General features: G+C 46.7%; 1 protein-coding gene across 1 annotated transcript in view; it reads right to left on the reverse strand.

Moving 5' to 3' along the window:
- TM9SF1 (transmembrane 9 superfamily member 1) overlaps positions 1-18,339 on the reverse strand; it is a 557,591-nt gene that overhangs the window by 102,724 nt on the left and 436,528 nt on the right. Inside the window, exon 4 of the mRNA XM_069633965.1 lies at positions 14,987-15,172. Coding sequence (XP_069490066.1) covers positions 14,987-15,172 — 186 coding nt within the window. The remainder of the gene's footprint in view (positions 1-14,986; positions 15,173-18,339) is intronic.

An 18,339-nucleotide genomic window follows, 5' to 3' on the forward strand; every position in this document is an offset into this window, starting at 1 on the left:
TTAGCCCTCAATGAATGAAGGCGTTTGGATGAACAAAGGGCCATTGGTAAGTGACTTCACTACTCTCCACTGTTAGTTCGGTTTTGGTCCAGACTTGGCAGGTCCAGAGATGGTCACCAGAGGTACGATTTCCCACCCTCTGTTCGGCCTCCAGATGCACAGGTGCTGTGGGTGCAAATACAGGTACAGGTTGGTATGGCACAGGAGCTTCTACACTCGATTGTGACAAGGAAAGAAGAAAACACTGATTTAGCAAGTCCCAGGGAACTGGAAGGTACGAGGGAAAACCGTCTTCAGCGACTGTCATCGCAGCACAGTGACGCAAGGGGACCCAGCTCTTGCAGGATGACACAGCCTTCCATCTCGCGACCAAAAGTGCTGTAACGATGAAATTCGGCAGGATGTCTTGTTGGATGAAATAGGATTCCACAAAGTCTCGGGCAGTGACACTCCTGCACGGTAACCTAGGTTCAAGCTGGACAGCCCACTGGATGGCCAAGGGACACTTCTGAACAGGCTCACTTGCAGGACTACTAGGTCGCGTCGAGAGCGATTGGTCCCACCACTCCAAGGGTTTGACGCACCTTTGCAGGTCTTCTGAGATCAGGCGCAAAGCAGGGTTTCACCGGGACAGCAGTGGAATTTGGGTGCCAGCCCTCATCAAGTGCGTCTCAGGGGCGTCTTTTGTTCTGCTAGGCTCCTCAGGATACTTGGCCCCTTCTTCAGATCTGGTGAATGAATGCAGGACCTTATCCATAGTCAGGTGAGTGCTGGTATCCATCCCTCCAATGACAAGATTTGCTCCATACATGCACACCGGAAAGTGGCCCAATCTGGGGCCACTGGTGTCCTGATGTTCACATGTACACCAGACACCCTGGCACCAGTAGTGTGGATTGGGAACAGACAGTCCCAGCCCACTTCCTGGGTGCCTACACATGTGACCTGCAGAGGCCCACGTAATAAGCAGCTTTCGTGGGCAAATGCATTCCAAAAAAGGAAATCCCAATCCTGGAATGCAGAGAGAAGGCAAAGGGACAAAAATGTCCCAAGGAACAAACAAAAGACCCCATGGCACAGCCATGTTGGACGCTAGCCACAGTCAGGTGCAACATGCAGTCAACATGGTAAGGCTCGGTAAAAAGTCATACAAATAAAGAAAAGGCTATTGCTGCAACCAGTTTGTCCTGAAGCACTTTGTACAATCACCAGAAATTCCTTACAGGGTGTCTAGGGCCATAAAACAGAGACCCCATCATGCAGTGCTGGACGTTACTTTGCACAATGATAAAATGCTACCAACAAGTGGCAACAAAGTTGAAAGACTAAGAGAAAATGTTTCTCAGTACTGACAGCCTGAAGGACATGTCAGTTTCCCCATAACAATGAGCGAAAACACAGTGGAATGAAGCTGAAGGCTGCACTCCACTGTAATAAGTCAGGTCAGCATACAAAAACAAATGCAAAACGTTCGGGGGTCCATGGACTATGGAGGAAAAGTTGCTTCTAGAGAAGTATTTCCTAACAATACTGTCTCACTATTTAAGAGTGAAAAGATGTGGCATTTTACTTGACCATCATACACATGATCCTAACCATTACACCACACTCTTCCTATGAACCCTAAAGCCCCACTACCTTCACATGAGCATAAACAAGCAGCACCATGCACTACATTGGTGCCATCACTTCCATTTGGGTGCTGCAGTCCAAGTACATGTTCAGACTATGGTTAGCAGAATTCCCCAGTCAGAAACTGAAATGCTGCTATCCTTGTACTTCAGGACATGCACAAGCCTCCACAGCTGCCCATCAGATTGTTCTTCTCCACAAAGTCCTGACCGCTGCTGCCATCTGATCACATAGTTCAGCCTTTAACATTGCAGAACATCAGCAACATCTAGCCAATACCTGGTGTTGCGGTTAAACCTTCAGGTAATCACCAATTAGACAAAACGAGGTATCATGAGGCTCTGCACCATCATACAATTCAAATCAAGGCTCTGACTGCACTGCAATGCAACACCTTACCGAACAGCAAAGGCCACAAACTCTTTGGTAGCAAGCCACGAAGCAGGAATCCAGCTGTTGGGTGTACCTGCAAGTCTGGTTTCATGTACCAAAGAAAAAAGGTTTTTGGCACTACGAAGCTTAAAGATTTTCTTCAGAAGTTCTGTAAAGACAAATCCCTATGAAGTAGGATTTCTAGGCTGGACACAATCAGAAAGAATAAAAGCTTTATGCCAATCAAAGAGGAATCGTAGGTGTCGGGGAGACACAGGGGATCTGAATGTCAACAGAGTTTTTCCAAAATTCAGCTATTCTAAACCACTGGATGGCAGTACTACACAACGCCTGCCTGTGACTTCAAAGTGTATCCATGCTGTAAAATGTGCATTTGCATGGATAGATAGAACACTGCTCGTTCAGAGCAACATTAATAGCTCTACCCTTTTAGGGAGGAATCTCAGAAATTGATTCAATTAATCTCATGTACAGAGAATGGATGGAGAGGAGACTGGCATTGTGAGGTGCAGTGTTGTATTCAGGTGTTCAGCTGCCCTAGGACCAACTAAGTGCATGTGCACCACCCCAACTTTACTCCCTCTTTTCCAGACTCTGCACCTTCACCCGTTTCTGACCCTTCACCAGACTGCCCCTGTGCCAAACAACCCTCTTCACCCTCATCTTGTCCCAGTTTGGCTCTAACACTTAAGGACGTTTTTAAGGCTAAGCTGAGGGGATTCAAAATGTATTGCTTCCACTATAATTCAAGCCCGTTATCTTCTATGGCATGTTAGTTGAAAGAGTGTTTTCTGATCTCTGCTGCCCAGGATTTGGAGAACAAAGGATGTTCCACTGCTGAGTGCATCATAGCTACCTGCGCTGGCCAGTTGCCTTCTTTTGGTTATTTAAGAGAACCATGTCTTAGAGGATGAGATCAGAGCATATGCTGTTTTCTAACTGGACATAAGTGAGAGAGGGTTGAAATGAGGAATTTCGGTTTCAGTGGTAATATCTGGTTTCTTGCATGTTGACTGCTGTCATCTCATGAGAGGCACCTAGACCAGCCTGTAATATGAATGTTTCAGGGAAAATAACTAACAATTTCTACATGTACTCTTATCAAATGGTGACCTTTAAATATAAAATATAGGCAGGTGGTACAGGCACATACTAAAGAAATATTGATTAAAAAAACCTAAATCTTCTCACAGTTCTAATGAGACATTACTGCTCTTGTGTTAGCAAGGTGAATAACAGGCCTGCTGCAGCCCATACAGCTCCAATCCCATGGGCTTGAACGTCATTAAAAGATGATAAACTGGCAAGTTAAAATTGGAAACTGCTTGGGCATAAAGACTTCAGTGGAGTAAAGACAGAGGGAGAAGGTCCTAGGAACCATTGGCTGGGTATACCCATAGTAGAGTGATGGATAAACATGACACTGAACATTCACAGGTGGGTAGGAACAGTATTCCTTGTGGCTGTGTAGTGCAGGCTTCTTTTATAAACAATTTAGTACATACTGCTTACATCCATATCCAACATTCCATGAGTTAAATTGAGTAATGTGTTGAGCATTCCAGCACAACATTACCTTTGTGGGTGTGGATAAAGCTATGGGGCTTGCCATCTTGCATTTGTGGTAATGTAACATTTTTGTTTTGTTAACTCCTTAAATTGGTTATACTATGCACTACATATGAATATTTTAAGACTTGTGGGTTATAGATACAGATTTCTGGGTGTAATCTGATGTACTGATTCCTGGTAAAAGTCCCATCTTGTATTTAAAATCTATAGCCTTTAGTATTTTTTTTTAAATGTTGTTATTATTATTATTGTGTTGGTCATCTATCTGACTGACTTTTCACATAATACACAACATTCTCCTATCAAAGATTCATAAAAAACATAGTTAAAACACATAGGAACATAAATATATATATATATATATATATATATATATATATATATATATATATATATATATATATATATATTTTACAATTCAGCCAACCAATCCCTGGGGCATTTTATCATACAGTTCGAGCTTCTTAAGTACTTTCACAATTTCAATAGAGAGGAAGACTTTGTTCTCCGAGGTCAAACAATACCAAAAATCTCTTGTTTCCACCCATCGTGGATTATCAACAAATCGGGAAAATGACTGGATTATTAGGTCTCTTGTTCCTCCACACTGCATCAAGATGTGGAATAGCGATTGTCATACTACCGGTTTACATGTCGGACAAAAGTCTATCATTGGTCTAATCCTTTGTCTACTTGAAATAATTTCTCCAGTTGGTAACAGGTTTAAGCGGAATCTTAACGTGGCATCTCTTCCTCTGCTGTCTGGGAACTGCCTGAGATATCGTGGGAGAGCTCCCAGGCCTTTATAATGAATAGACGAATTCCTATTGAGTTTTAGTTCCCTCATTGTATATGCAGTGTTTATCCAGTCCATTTCATTTCACGTTCGTCTGTACCCCTTCACATTGATCTTTAGCTCATATTTAGTTTTATGAAGGCGCAGTAGGATAGATGACACTTTCACTATTAGTATTCCCAAAAAGACATTTGCGCCTTTTCGTTATTCCTGGCAGATGTCTGCGTACAATGAATTTTTGTTGGGCCATTTAACAAGCCTATATAGCTGCAACAATTTCCACTCCAGGCACTCCCCCAATGATTTCAATCCCAACTCATAAGTGAGACTACCAGGAGGGAGAGCGGGAGCGTCGAAGCCTTCCCGCCAGGTAGTCTCAGTCTAACTCCCACACCTGGGACTCAATATCCATACCATTCAAGAGAGTCGGAATAGCTTTACTCTTGTAAAATCAACCGTGCCAAAGAGAATTTGCAGAAATTGATTTTAATATTCTTCATTTGCGCAGCTAGTTGGTCAGCTTTGGCTCTCAATTTATCTTTTACTAAGGCTACGTTAGCGTTTGCTGCCAATCTGAAGCCCAAATATTGGGTTTCCAAAACAAGCCTAACAGCCCTCGACTCCAAAGTCCATCAATAAGACACTTCCTTCTTTGTCCGTGTTCCCATCCTCAATATCCCATCCTCACTATATTGGTCTTCTCAGGATTGATTTCCAGCTTGTTTGCCGATGCATGCTCACTTATGGCACTCAATAATTGCTGGAATCTCCGAGGGGTGAAGTCCATGAGTAAGATGTCATCGGCATACGCTAGCCAACTCACCCTCGGTTTACCAATCCTTGGGCTCGCCAAGGCATGCTTATTTAGAGTGTTTTTTTTTTTTTTTTTTTTAAATCGGCCAAGTAAAAGTTAAAGAGGCAGGGAGCAAATATGCATCCCTGCCTCACTCCTCTTTCTGTGGGTATGGACCTAGTCAAATGTCCCTGCCCATCCATTCTGACTAAGATGTTCGTGTCTTTATGAAGATATATCAGGATGGCCAGCAGTCCGGCGGATATACCCCATTCATTCAACTTTCTCCACAGTCTGGTCCTGATTACGGGGGGTCGAAAGCTTTAGTGAAATCAATCAGGGCCTCATAGAGGGGAGGCTGCCAGTCCACCATGGATTATCCCTTAGCACGTTCAGAATCAGCCCGTTCAGAGTTGCCAATAGCCCACGCCTAAAGCCTATTTGTGCTTCATCACATATGTTCCTATCATTGGCCCAACTTTCTAACTCTCGCAAGACTACTCCTGAAAAGATTTTGCTTTCTGCATAAAGAAGGGCGATCAGGCAATAATTTTGTGATTTGTTTGAACGCCCGTCTTGAAAATAGGAACCAACACCGCAGACTTCCAGCTCGCTGGGCATTGTCTCCTCTCAATACAGCTCTCAAAGAGCTGCTGCAACACTATGGTCCAGGTCTCCGAATCAGCATTTAAGATTGCATTTGATAAGCCATTCAGGCTTGCTGCTCTAGAGTGAGATGCTTTCTTTATCAAATCCCTAATGTATCCGATGAGACACAACAGGCCCTTGGAACGTCCATTATGATACTCTCTTCCCTGTGAGAAATCTTACTAAAGAGTGACCCAAAATAAGTACACCATAGATCCTCTGATACACAATTACTTTGGGCAGAGGATTCAGCGATGTTCCCACCATTCATTAATAACCAGACCAATAACTGCGGCCAGTATTAGTGATAAGGGCCTCCAGCATTTGCTCTCCCTGTCACTGGTATGTAAGATGTTTATTCACTCTATTCCAGCTTGGATATGAGGCTAACAGTGCCTTTTTCTCTTTAAAGGAGGAGGACCCCCATTTCTAACCCTATTTCTTAAGAGTCTCAATGTTCTCCTCAATTCTCTCTTACGCTTCCAGGTAGCTTCATCAAATTCAGATTGATGAAAACCCGCCTTTTTTTGCCCACCCCATTGTGGTTTGTCCAAATTCCACAAGAGGCGTCCAACGTTGTTCGGTTGGCACGCTATGTTTAACTCTTCTAATTCAATATTTCTTCTTGTGCTTTCCAATTTTTTTATTCAGACCTTTCCCATTCCGATTAAATTTAACCAGTTCATTTTTTCCTTTATTAATAATCAGATCTATATGCTGCTGGGCTTGATCCACATAAATCCCATCCAACATTTTAAGGGTTACCATGATACGATCGCTTCTTTCTGTTAATTTTACCCACAGCCCATTACAGTAATTCAAGGAACAAGTTACTCTCTTACCTGGTAACGTTTTTTCGATGGGATGGTCCGACGACGTATTCCATATCTATGACAGTAATCACCACAGCTGTGCTGCTTCGGAAAATCTTTCGGCGTCTGGGTCCTGCTTCGATGACGTCGATACGCTGTCCTCGAGGGCCTCTGTCGTGCCGACATCACCAGATGTTATAAGTAGGACACACGATGCCCGCAGCCTCAGTTGTAGTTTTTTCCCAGAACGTGTGGCACCAATCTTCTGCCAGTATGACCACAGAAAGCCTTGCGGAAACGTAAGCTGCAATCGCATAAGAAATTCTTTAGTGGAGAAGGCAGGGAGGGAGCGATATGGAATACGTCGTCGGACCACCCCATCGAAAGAACGTTACCAGGTAAGAGAGTAACTTGTTCTTCGAGGGGATTGGGTCCTCCGACGTATTCCATATCTATGACAGACTCCCAAAGCAGTACCAACGTAAGGAGGTAGGAAAAGAATTTAGAATCTACAAATTTAGAATGCCCAATCAAATTGCAGAGTAAAGGACCGCCTTGCCAAAGGCCAGATCCTGCCCATGGATAGAATCTAGGGAGTAGTGACGTACTAAAGTATGGGCCGAAGCCCAAGTGGTTGCATCACAGATGTTACGAATAGGAACACCCCTCTGCAGGGCAGTAGAGGCAGCCATACCCCTAGTCGAATGGGCCCGTAAGCCTACTGGAGGGTCCTTACCCGCCAGGCGGTAACATTCAGAAATTGCCAAGATAATCCATCTAGACAAGTCTGCTTAGTCACAGCTTGTCCCAAACGCCTTCCAGCGTAACCAATAAAGAGCTGATCGTCCACTCTGACCCAGGGGCATGCGTGAAATGTAGAAACTTAAAGCTCTCCTAGGATCTAAACTATGGAGCCTCTCCTCGTCCTTACCATGATGCGGAGGAGGATAAAACACCGGAAGAATGACCTTCTGGCTCAAATGAAAATCCGACACAACTTTCGGAAGAAAAGAAGGACAAACTCTATCTGTCCTTATGAAACACAGTGAAGGGTGGCTTAACAGACAGTGCCTGTAAATCACTCACTCGAGCGGAAGTGACCGCAACTAAAAACACAGTTTTCAGGGTTAACAGTCTCAAAGGACAAGAATGTAAAGGCTCAAATGGAGCACCCATTAGAAACTTGAGAACAAGGTTCAAATCCCACCCGGGCACCTGGAAAGGTGACAGAGGGAACACATTAGTGAGCCCTTTCAGAAACTGGGAAATTAAAGGGATTTTAAAATAAGAACACTCCTCAGACGAGCGCTTAAATATGGACAGCGCCGCCAGGTAACCTTTAATGGTACCCACTTGCAAGCCCCTGTGGGCTAAAGAAAGCAAAAAGAGGGAACCACAGGAGTGTCACATGAAAAAGGATCCACATTCTTAACTCTGCACCAGTCGCAGAACTTTCTCCAACAGCAACGGTACAGGGACTTTGTTGCCGGCCGTCTGGCCGAAAGCAACCCCTCCATCACGTCTTCAGGGAGATCCTTATACCTCAACCTTTCAGAAGCCAAGCGTGAAGGTTGAGGGATCTGACCTCTGGATGGGGAACCTGACCCCCCTCCCGTGAGAGCAGATCGTCTTGGTAGGGAACGACGTGGAGGGCAGATGGACAAGTCGAGAAGGGCCGGGTACCACGTCCTCCGGGCCCATGCCGGAGCAATGAGGATCATCCGGGAACCAAACCTCCGTAGCTTCTGCAGCACTTGCGGGATGACGGGGACTGGAGGAAACGCGTACAGCAGTGGGAAGGACCAATCCACTACGAACGCGTCTCCTAAGGCTCCTCTTGGAGGAAATTCCTGCAAGCAGAATCTTTCGCACTTCCGGTTGACACTGGAGGTGAAGAGATCCACTTAAGGGGTCCCCCAAAGGGTGAAGATCTCCAGGAGAATCTCCTGAGCCAACTCCCACTCGTGGAAGATCGCGCTCTGCCTGCTCAGAGCGCCCGCCATCTCGTTTTCGTCTCCGGCCAGATGAACTGCCGAGATCGAAATTGCCTGCTGGACGGCCCAGAACCAGAGCTGCATCGCCTACCTGCACAGAGGCAGTGACACTGCCCCAGGGATGTGTCGAGCACTGCTCCGATGTACTGGAGCCGCTGTGTTGGCGTCAAGTGGGACTTGTTTAAGTTGAGGGAGAAGCCCAGCTTGTGAAGGGAGTGGCAGGTGATGGACAGATGATCCAGGACTTGCTCAGGAGAGCGCGCCCTGATCAACCAATCGTCCAGGTAGGGGTAGACATGAATCCCCCCTTTCCTGAGATGCGCTGCCATAACCACCATGAGCTTGGTGAAGACCCTCGGGCGGAGGTCAATCCGAACGGCAGGACCCGAAACTGAAAGTGCGAGTTGCCAACCAAGAACCTCAGGTACTTCTTGTGCTTTGGAATGGATCGGCAAATGAAAATAAGCGTCCTTGAGGTTGAGAGACACCAACCAGTCCTGAAGTTGAAAGGCCTGCAGGACTTGAGAAAGAGTAACCATCTTGAGCTTGTCCTTCCTGAGGAGCTTGTTCAAACTGCGCAAGTCCATGATTGGTCTCAATCCTCCGCCTTTCTTCGAAATAAAAAAATATGGGGAATACCATCCCGTTCCTCTCCGCTACAGGCACCAGTTCTATGGCGCCTTTCTCCAGCAGGGACTGAATTTCCTGCGCAAGGAGCGGATCCAGACTCTTCAAAGAGAGGGTCCCTGGTGGATTGTCGTGAGGCCTCTGCCGGAAAGGAAGACAGTAGCCGTGGGCTATGATCTCCAGAACCCACACATCTGAAGTAATGGCACGCCATTCTACCAGATGCTGCGCCAGCCTTCCCCCAACCGGAGAAGCATGGGCCTCATGACTGAGCTGAAGCGGCTGCGGCAGTGCCTGAGGGCAAAGAGTCAACTGCTTGCGCGGCCTTGGCACCTCGAGTACCTTGTTTTCCACCTCTGGCACTCCTACGGTTGCCCCTTTGACTTTCAGCTCCTCTCGATTTACTAAAGGACGAGTAATATCGAAAGGAACCTCCCCTCCATTGCTGTCCCCTAGGACAAAAAGGGGGAGGTTGGTCAACTGCAGCGCCCAACGACTTTGCTGCAGCTTTGGAGGTCTGCAACCTCTCAAGACTCTTGTCAGCCTTGCTGCCAAAAAGATGGTCACCATCAAAGGGCATGTTGAGGAGCCGGGCTTGCACATCAGGAGCAAAACCCGACTTCCGCAACCACGCAAACCTGCGTATTACGGTGCTCGCCGCCATGGACCGGCTGACCCAATCAACCATGTCCAGACCCGACTGAACGGATTCACACATTGCATCCTTGCCATCCTGCACGATAGCAAGGAAACCATCCCGTTCCTCCCCTTCGGGAATATGATCAGCCGCTAGGGAAATACAGTTCCACAGAGTGTGCGTGAAACGAGACAAGGCACAAACGGAGTTGGCAGCCTGAAGCGACATACCCCCAGAAGAAAATACCTTCTTCGCCCAACCGTGAAAACGTTTGTCGTCCCTATCAGGAGGGATGGCTGCCTGCACCACCAAACTCTCCGGAGTACGGTGCATGGTCAAGTAGCAGGGGTCGCCAATGGCTGGGCGATATTTCCTCGGCAAGGATTTGCCCACTGCCGGGAGACTCTCCGGATCAGTCCAAGCCGCAGCCACCCTTCTCTGCAAGACCATATGGAATGGCAGCACCAGCTCAGTTAGAGGACCTTGGTCCAGGATATGAGTCAGGTCATCCTGCTGAAAATGCCCAGGGGGGGCAGACCACCCCAGGTAATCTGTGACCCTCAACATGAGGTGCCGGTATGAGGATTCGGCATGCGTGCCAGGCTCCGGCCGACCAAACTCCACCTCCGGAGAGGCATCTAGACCACTGGCGTCGTGCAGCGACTGACGCAGGTCCTCAAGTTGGCTATGACCAGAAACAATGTCATCAGGAACCTCTGCAGGAACCTCACCTTCCTCAGATAGGCTGGAAAGAGGGTACAGAAAAAGGCACAAAGACATGTTTAGCCTTGGCCAGCGCCTTTCTGGGCAGTGCCACCATGCCACGGGGTACCTCCGACAAGGCCGCCTCGAAAGGCATTGAGGGCGTCGACGGAATTGGTGTCGACGTCGAGCGCGGCGCCGACAGCTTTCACGGCGTTGACACAGGCCTCGAGGGCGGAGCCCCGAGCGTGTCTCTCGACAGCCTGGGCGCCAATGGCGTTGACGACTTCCTCGGAGGCGGGGCCTCGAGAGAGTCCGTCAACGACCTCGGCGCCGCCGGCGTCGATGTCTTCCTCGAAGACTTCACAGGATCTCGCAGTCTCGAGGGCGTAGAGGACCAGGACCTGGAACGGGCATGTCTAGAGCGACCATCCTTGTGCGACCGGGACCTCAAAGGCGCCCGGTGGTTGCGACGACTGCTTAAGCCTGAAGGCGTACAAGCAGTGTATCTAGCACGGCCATGACCGGCGTCCTCAGATGGCGCGGATGGACCGGAGCCCTGCGATTGAAAAATCACCAACATCTCCTTTCGGAAGGAATCCCATTCCTCAGGAGTGGAATGCTTGTTGGGACAAGCAACCCGCCGACAGGCAGAGTCCTCGGAAGAGGAAGGGGAAGGCGACCTGTGACGGCGCTTCCTGGAGTGCCTCGAAGAGGCAGAGGAATGGCAGGACCGACTCCCAGACCGAGAACCCCCGGACTCACGACGACGATGCGGATAGTCGCCCCTCGAATCGTCCGTTGAAAGACCAGTGGAACGTGACTTCCGGGGCTTGGCCACCTTACCGATCGACAGCTTCTTCTTACACTCCCGCAAGGCCTTCGATGTGAGCGATTGGCAGTCGACACAGTCGTCTATCATGGTCCTCCCCGAGGCACCAGAGGCAAGCGTTGTGCATATCCGTCAGCGACATCTTGGACCCGCACACCCGACACTTCTTAAACCCAGACCGCGGGGAGGAAGAAGCCGAAGACATCATATCGATAGCAATGAAGAAACAGATTGGAAGAACCGAAAGAACAGGATTCAGTAGAATCGAGACGAGCCGAGATCTCCGAAGCGAACACGTTCGCAGAAAAAATGGAACTGAGGCTACGGGCGTCATGTGTCCTACTTATAACATCCGGTGATGTCGGCTCGTCATCAACGCAGAAAGATTTTCCGAAGCAGCACAGCTGTGGTGATTATGGTTATAGATATGGAATACATCGGAGGACCCAATCCCCTCGAATAAAGGTTACTTATAAACATAACTGCTATGCGTTAGGTTGCATACTTTGAAGTTGTTCTCCTGGCACTACTGAGCGTGCCACAGAACGTCATAAAAACCAATAAGGCTGCCATTTTCCTGCTTAGAGCTTCTATGAATATGACTTAACTATATCTTGTCAGGACACTTCAGAGGTTTCTTCTTTATAGCCGTTCAACATACAGTGTATGCCTTTGGCAACCTGCATTTATTCTCTCTCACCCTTCTTTCGCTATGTGTCTCATTTCACAAGCGGATTTTATGCTATTGTGCATTTAGATTTTCTCTTCGTACAGAAGTTAAAATAGCAATCTTTTTAATGCGCATTTCTTTTGAGGGACCACTCTTAAATGTGGGGGAGCTGAGGGAAAGTAATGCTTGCTTCTGCACAACATTTAAGTGGCCACCATTGGGAACTCTCTGCTCGACTTAAGCATAAGCATGAGTTTAATATTGTAAAATGATGCATCATTTATAACCTTAACTTTGCTGAGGGTAACTCCTAATTTTTTCAATGTCTTAACCAATGAGGTTCTGGACAATTTGCGCATTAGCATTTTGGAAACATACATGACCACAGAACTTTATATATGTCTGTGGGAGTAGTAAAACGCAATCAATCACTACATACATTATGCACGCTGGGTTTGGTACACGTTTCCTTTTTTCCCCCCACAAAAGATATTCTAATAATAAATTGTTTGTGAATATCAAGCATATATACACGTTTGTACAGCAAGTCATTTGGCCGTCAGAGCACATGGCTGCTAATAACCAACGTTAATCTTCCTCTGCAAAAAAAGCAGAAAGGCCATGAGCTTCACATTGTAAGAAAGGAAATGGAGTAACCAGCCAGACTCAGAGAAACAAAAGAAAGTTGAAATTTAAAAAATACAGTATTTTGTAAATAAGCGGCTATGAAAATGCTGCTCTAGTGGCAATATGCCGCCCTAGGTCTGAGCCTAGTTGGCCTTTTTGTAAATACATCACTGGTGAGGTGCCACTCCAGGGACATGCTTGTGCATGGGGAGTCAATGGCATGCCTGCAGTACATTAGGCAAGTCTAGATACACTTGCGTACATGCGCTGTATAAATGACTCATATCATATACATGCCTGGGCAGTAGACTGTTGGGTTAGTTGGAATGTACCATTCTTGGGCAGGGACTGGCTTGCACACGAGAGGTATGTAGTGTGAGAAACCAGAAGGTGTTTCACCCACTAGTCCCCAGGGATCTGTCATCCAGGTGGCCAGGACACAGCCATCGCTTTTGGATCCAGTTCCTGGGGGTGGACCAGTGCTGGAGGATCACCTGGGTGAGGGTTCTTTGGGGAGTGGGACACCGGATGGTGAGACGCGTATCCCCTTCCCTGTAACACCTTTATTCCATCCTATCTTGTGGGATATTTAGGAACTCTAACCCCCACCCACCCCATTTACAAAACAAACACTTTCTCACTGACAGCCCGCTCTAAGGTAAAACAGACTAACACCCAAGCCGTGTACCTGACATGTCCCAATACTATGAGGTCAGGTGAGGTCAGGCAATTATCGCCAATCACTCACACCTGACTTCCATTACACTTCCCCACACGGATAAAAGGCGGAGCACGAGTGCACACTCTGAGCGAGGCAAAGCACACAAGGAAACAGCAGTTTTGAGACGGCAGCTGAGCAAGAAAGGAAAGGCGACTAAACCAAAGAGAACTTCAAGGAGGGAAATTCTCTTAACCTTTTCGACAAAGAACCGTTACTTTCCCGAAACCTCTAGAGAAAGCGTAAGACCAGGAAATCAGGCCGACGAATCCTGCATTGTGTGTCGGAGATACCTGGGGCCCTCCAGCGTCAATAATCAAGGTGGGGAGAATCACCAGCCACTGTGGTATCGTCCTTGGCTCCAAGAACAAAGCCGCTTCAGTGAAAGCAACACAGCCGGTAAGTTGGGGAGACCGATGGGTTGAAGCAAAGGTTGCAAGCAGCAACATTGTATGGCGAGCACTAGAAGGAACATTGTTAAAACGCATGTGATAAGAGATGCGAGTGAAGTTAAACTGCAGATGAGTGATTGAACTTTCACGCAAGCTACAATACCTTTCACGGAGTGGTCCGGCACCGCGTGGGTGCTCAATCGAAAGGTCTCTGTAAGGTAGGCAGCTGAGAAGTAATAACAGTAGATACATTTGGTCTGAGCCAAGCAGAGGGAGATCAATTGAAAGAACGAACAAATGTGAATTGAAGTGGTCCTGCGACAGGTCAAGCAAAATCTTGCACACAGTCGAAAGTCTTTGATTTTCATGAAATAGAGAATGTTTGGAAAAGTATGTGAATTTAGTGCGAGTCTGGCAGAGGGAGACCAGTTGATGGTTTTGTGTTAAAGTGGGTCTGAGTCTGGCGGAGTGGCACCCGGGGTGAACAGTAAATCACCCAAGAAGTTTTAGAAGGGAAAATCTTAAGCAGAAAGGAACTGTACTGTGTTGTTGTGTTGCATCAGGCCCTCTGAAATAAGAGACTTTAAATGACAAAGAGACTTTGGCACAGAAGGTCCTGATGTTGAAGTCTTGAACGGCATCCTCGTGCTAGAGAATCCAGGGAGTGTGCTAAGCTTGAGTGTGCCACCTTGTCCCATGCTGAAAACGCGGGGAAGGGAAGCCAGTGGCTTGAATATCCTGACATATCATTTCTTGAACACTTTTCTTTTACAGAACATTGTTTGCCACACTAATTGTAATTAGAAGTAAGGATTGGCAATAGGCTTATTAGTATAGATCCTTTTATTTTGACAAGACACCACTATTATTTGATGGTCGTAGCTTGCTCCCATCTTTAGATTTAGGATTAGATGGGGGCATTTTTCAAACCTAGTTGAAGTTCAATAAACACCATTCAACTGTGATCACTTGTGTCTGTCTAACTGTTTGATACCATGCCTTCCTTACAGTAGTAGGACGACAACAAGACAAGGATTCTCCTTCCTGATCACGATCCAAAAGCATACTAAGGAGAGGCAGGACCGAGCAGGTCTCATAGACCATGTCCCCTTCCTCTGCAGGGCAACAAGTGAGTTCTTACCTGAGAAAAGGCTTGTAGTCAGCACGATGTTCCACACCCATCTCTCACCCCCAAACTTGCGGTAGAAACTGCTGGACACATAGCCAGAGATGCAGCAGGTCAGGGCGTAGAGTAAAATGGCAGCTGAATTGATAGCACCATGGCGGTGAACTTTGAACATGCCCAGCAGAGCCATCACAATGATCCCTGTAAGCAAATGGAGAATCATTAGTGATCTTTTGAGGTACAACCTCTGGGGCACAGAAATCACAGGAGGGACTATCTAAAGAGATAAACAGGCATTGAGTGCACAGAGGAAACACCTCAAACAGACATGGAAAACAGATAAAATACATCCAAGACCAAGAGGAAAACATAAATGAGGCGAGACAGAGAAAAAGATTGCTCCTAACTAAATGGGTAGGCAAAATAGTGGTAACAGATGAGAAAAAGAGAGAGGTAGACAGATACAAACTAGAGAGACTTGCTTCTGAGCACCGAGATCAAGAAGCAAATGAGAAGAGACTTACCAGAGACAGAAATGGGAAGATGCTTCTCAAAGAACTAACACATACATAATGGAAGCCGTTGGACGGACCAATACATCTGTGAAAGGAGAATCCTGCTAACATGGAAGAGAGACAAGCCAAGAGACATTTCTAAAAGAGTGAGCTAAACCAGAGGAACAATCTCCCAACGAAACAGACTTGAAAAATAAAAGGATTTTTGCCCCTTTCCTCCTAAAATGCAGGAACCTTATTCAGGATACCGGAAATGGTTACTTAAGTCAATAATTTTTGGTGGACTGGAATAATGGATCACTGTGAAAGGTGAGATCCAGCCTATTTGCTTCCTAAGTCCTTGTTAATTGCTGCTGTAGGGTTTGTAAGGATCTGAACACATTTCCTCCATAGCAGAGGAAGAAAGGATTGTAGACTTTAAAAAATAGCCATGATTTACAAATCTTTACTGTTATTTCGTCTCAAGATGCCCAGAGTTGCGTGTGCTGATGCATGTTATATGATGAAGAGGAATTCTGTGTGTTACCCTTGAGCATGACTGCTCCTGTTGTGTAATTTAAAGACAGTTTGCCTGGTACTGTGACCCCCATATTGGCCAGGTCCGACCAGAACTACGGTTTTAGGGCACAATGTATGCTTATGATCACTGTTTTTAGAGGAATACTAGGTGCTGGGACGACACAAGTTATGGTGGTGTAACCTAACAAATAAATGGCAATGGCATCTAGGCATTGCATCGAATACATAGTATTGAATACAAAAGCATTAAAAAAAAAATGCATCAATTTTTGTTTTTACTATAATGGGTTTTAAGGGGTAAAAAAAAAAACAGGGGTTGGGGGTGGCCCAATAAAAAGAAATGCATTTTTTCGATGCCTTTTTTTTCAATGGTTTTGCATTCGATGCAATCACTAGGAATCAATGCCAATGTATCTCACTGTGGGACAGTTTACACCCAGGTACATCATGTGAAATTTCACAAAACCTTTAATAAGGGAGTAGTTTCTTACCTGTAACTCCATTTCTCCAGCATTGGTATCTTTCATGGATTCACATGCTTAGAATATTCCCCGTCGTCAGACTGGGAACCCTCGGTACACATATATATAGTCATTTCCTATAGGAAAAAACTTCCGACACTTGTGTGTCCTATCCACGTCTACGTCCTCTCCGGGGCCGCCCACGCAAGCCCCGTTGGACGTAATGGTATAAAAGCCCCGCCCCCGCGGGTCCCGTCAGATTTCGGCCCCTCCAAAGTAGAAGGGGGGGAGCCTGCTTATGCACATATCTTGCACATTGCATTCCGGGGAGGCTGGCGGGCGCATGTGAATCCATGAAAGATACCAATGCTGGAGAAATGGAGTTACAGGTAAGAAACTATTCCCTTCTCCAGCATTGGATCTTTCATGGATTCACATGCTTAGAATAGATTGTATAGCAGTATCCTCGAAGAAAGGAGGAGAGAATGCAATGTAACGTACGTTTACGACAAAACCACTACCCGTCCACACATGTATATGTGTGTATAAGCAGCAACATATCTTCATAATTCATAATCATATATATATATATACATATACAAGCATATCTATATTCATGTACAAACCGACACATGAAGGCAAAAACAAACATAGGCAAGGTAAGAGAGAACAGGTTCACCGTACTTGGCTTACCTCCTTGAAACAGATGGTGCAGAACTGCCCTTCCCATCTGTATTTCATCCGCGTGCTGCCTTTCCAGGCATTAATGGCGTGTAAATGTGTGTGGAACAGACCATGCCGCCGCCTGGCAGATGTCTGTCAGAGGAATTCCTGCCCATAGAGCCGCGGAGGAGGCTGTCGATCTCGTGGAATGGGCTCTAGGGCGTCCCTGTAGGGGTCTCCCAGCTTTGGAGTGACTAAAAGTAATTGCCGAAGAGACCCAACGAGCCAGGCCTTGCTTGGAGAATGCCTTTCCTCTCGCCGACGGACCGTAGGCAATGAACCACTGTCTGGTAGTTCTGATATCTTGCGTCCTTTGCAGCTAAAAATTTTTAACGCCCTTTTGACGACCAGAGTATAAAGGGCTTTTTCTGCCGTCGACGACGGGGACGCAACGAAGGTAGGGAGGACCAGGGTAGAGTGCTTGTGATAGACTGTCGGGACTTTCGGGATGAAAGTAGGGTTGGTTGATAAAATTACTTTGTCCTTAAAGAACCTCATATATGGAGGATCTATGACTAATGCCTGTAATTCCGATATTCTCCTAGCCGATGTAATGGCAATTAAGAAAGCCAGTTTCCAAGATAGGAACTGCATGGATGAAGAGGACATTGGTTCAAACGGAGGTTTCATTAAGGCAGCCAACACCACATTTAAACTCCACGACGGTGGGAACCGTTTCGTAGGGGGGAAAGTTCTAAAGAGACCCCTCATGAAATGTTTCACCAGCCTGTCACTGAATAATGGTGAAGCCCGTCTCCTCCTCGTAAACCTTGAAATGGCAGCCAAGTGCACTTTGATGGACGAAGAGGACAGGCCACTCTCCGCTAGGTGAAGAAGATACAGAAGAATTTGTTCAGGGGTTACTTCTAAAGGCTGAATTTCGTGCTGTGTTTGACACCACGAACAGAATCTTCGCCATTTGCATATGTATGATTTGTTCGTCGAAGGGGCCCTAGCCGCCTGCAGAATCCTCCGGCAATCCGCCGAGACTGTCAAGCCGCCAAACTCTGAGAAGTCCGGAGCCATGCTGTTAAATTGAGGCTGTCCGGATTGTGGTGCCACACCGTTCCCTTGTCCCTGGACAGTAGGTTCGGCACTTTCTGGAGAGTTATAGGCTGTTCCAACGACAGATGTAGGAGGTCGGAAAACC

This window comes from Ambystoma mexicanum, chromosome 13, assembly GCF_040938575.1.
Source record: "Ambystoma mexicanum isolate Mex_15411 chromosome 13, UKY_AmexF1_1, whole genome shotgun sequence".
NCBI classification, from domain to species: domain Eukaryota; kingdom Metazoa; phylum Chordata; class Amphibia; order Caudata; family Ambystomatidae; genus Ambystoma; species Ambystoma mexicanum.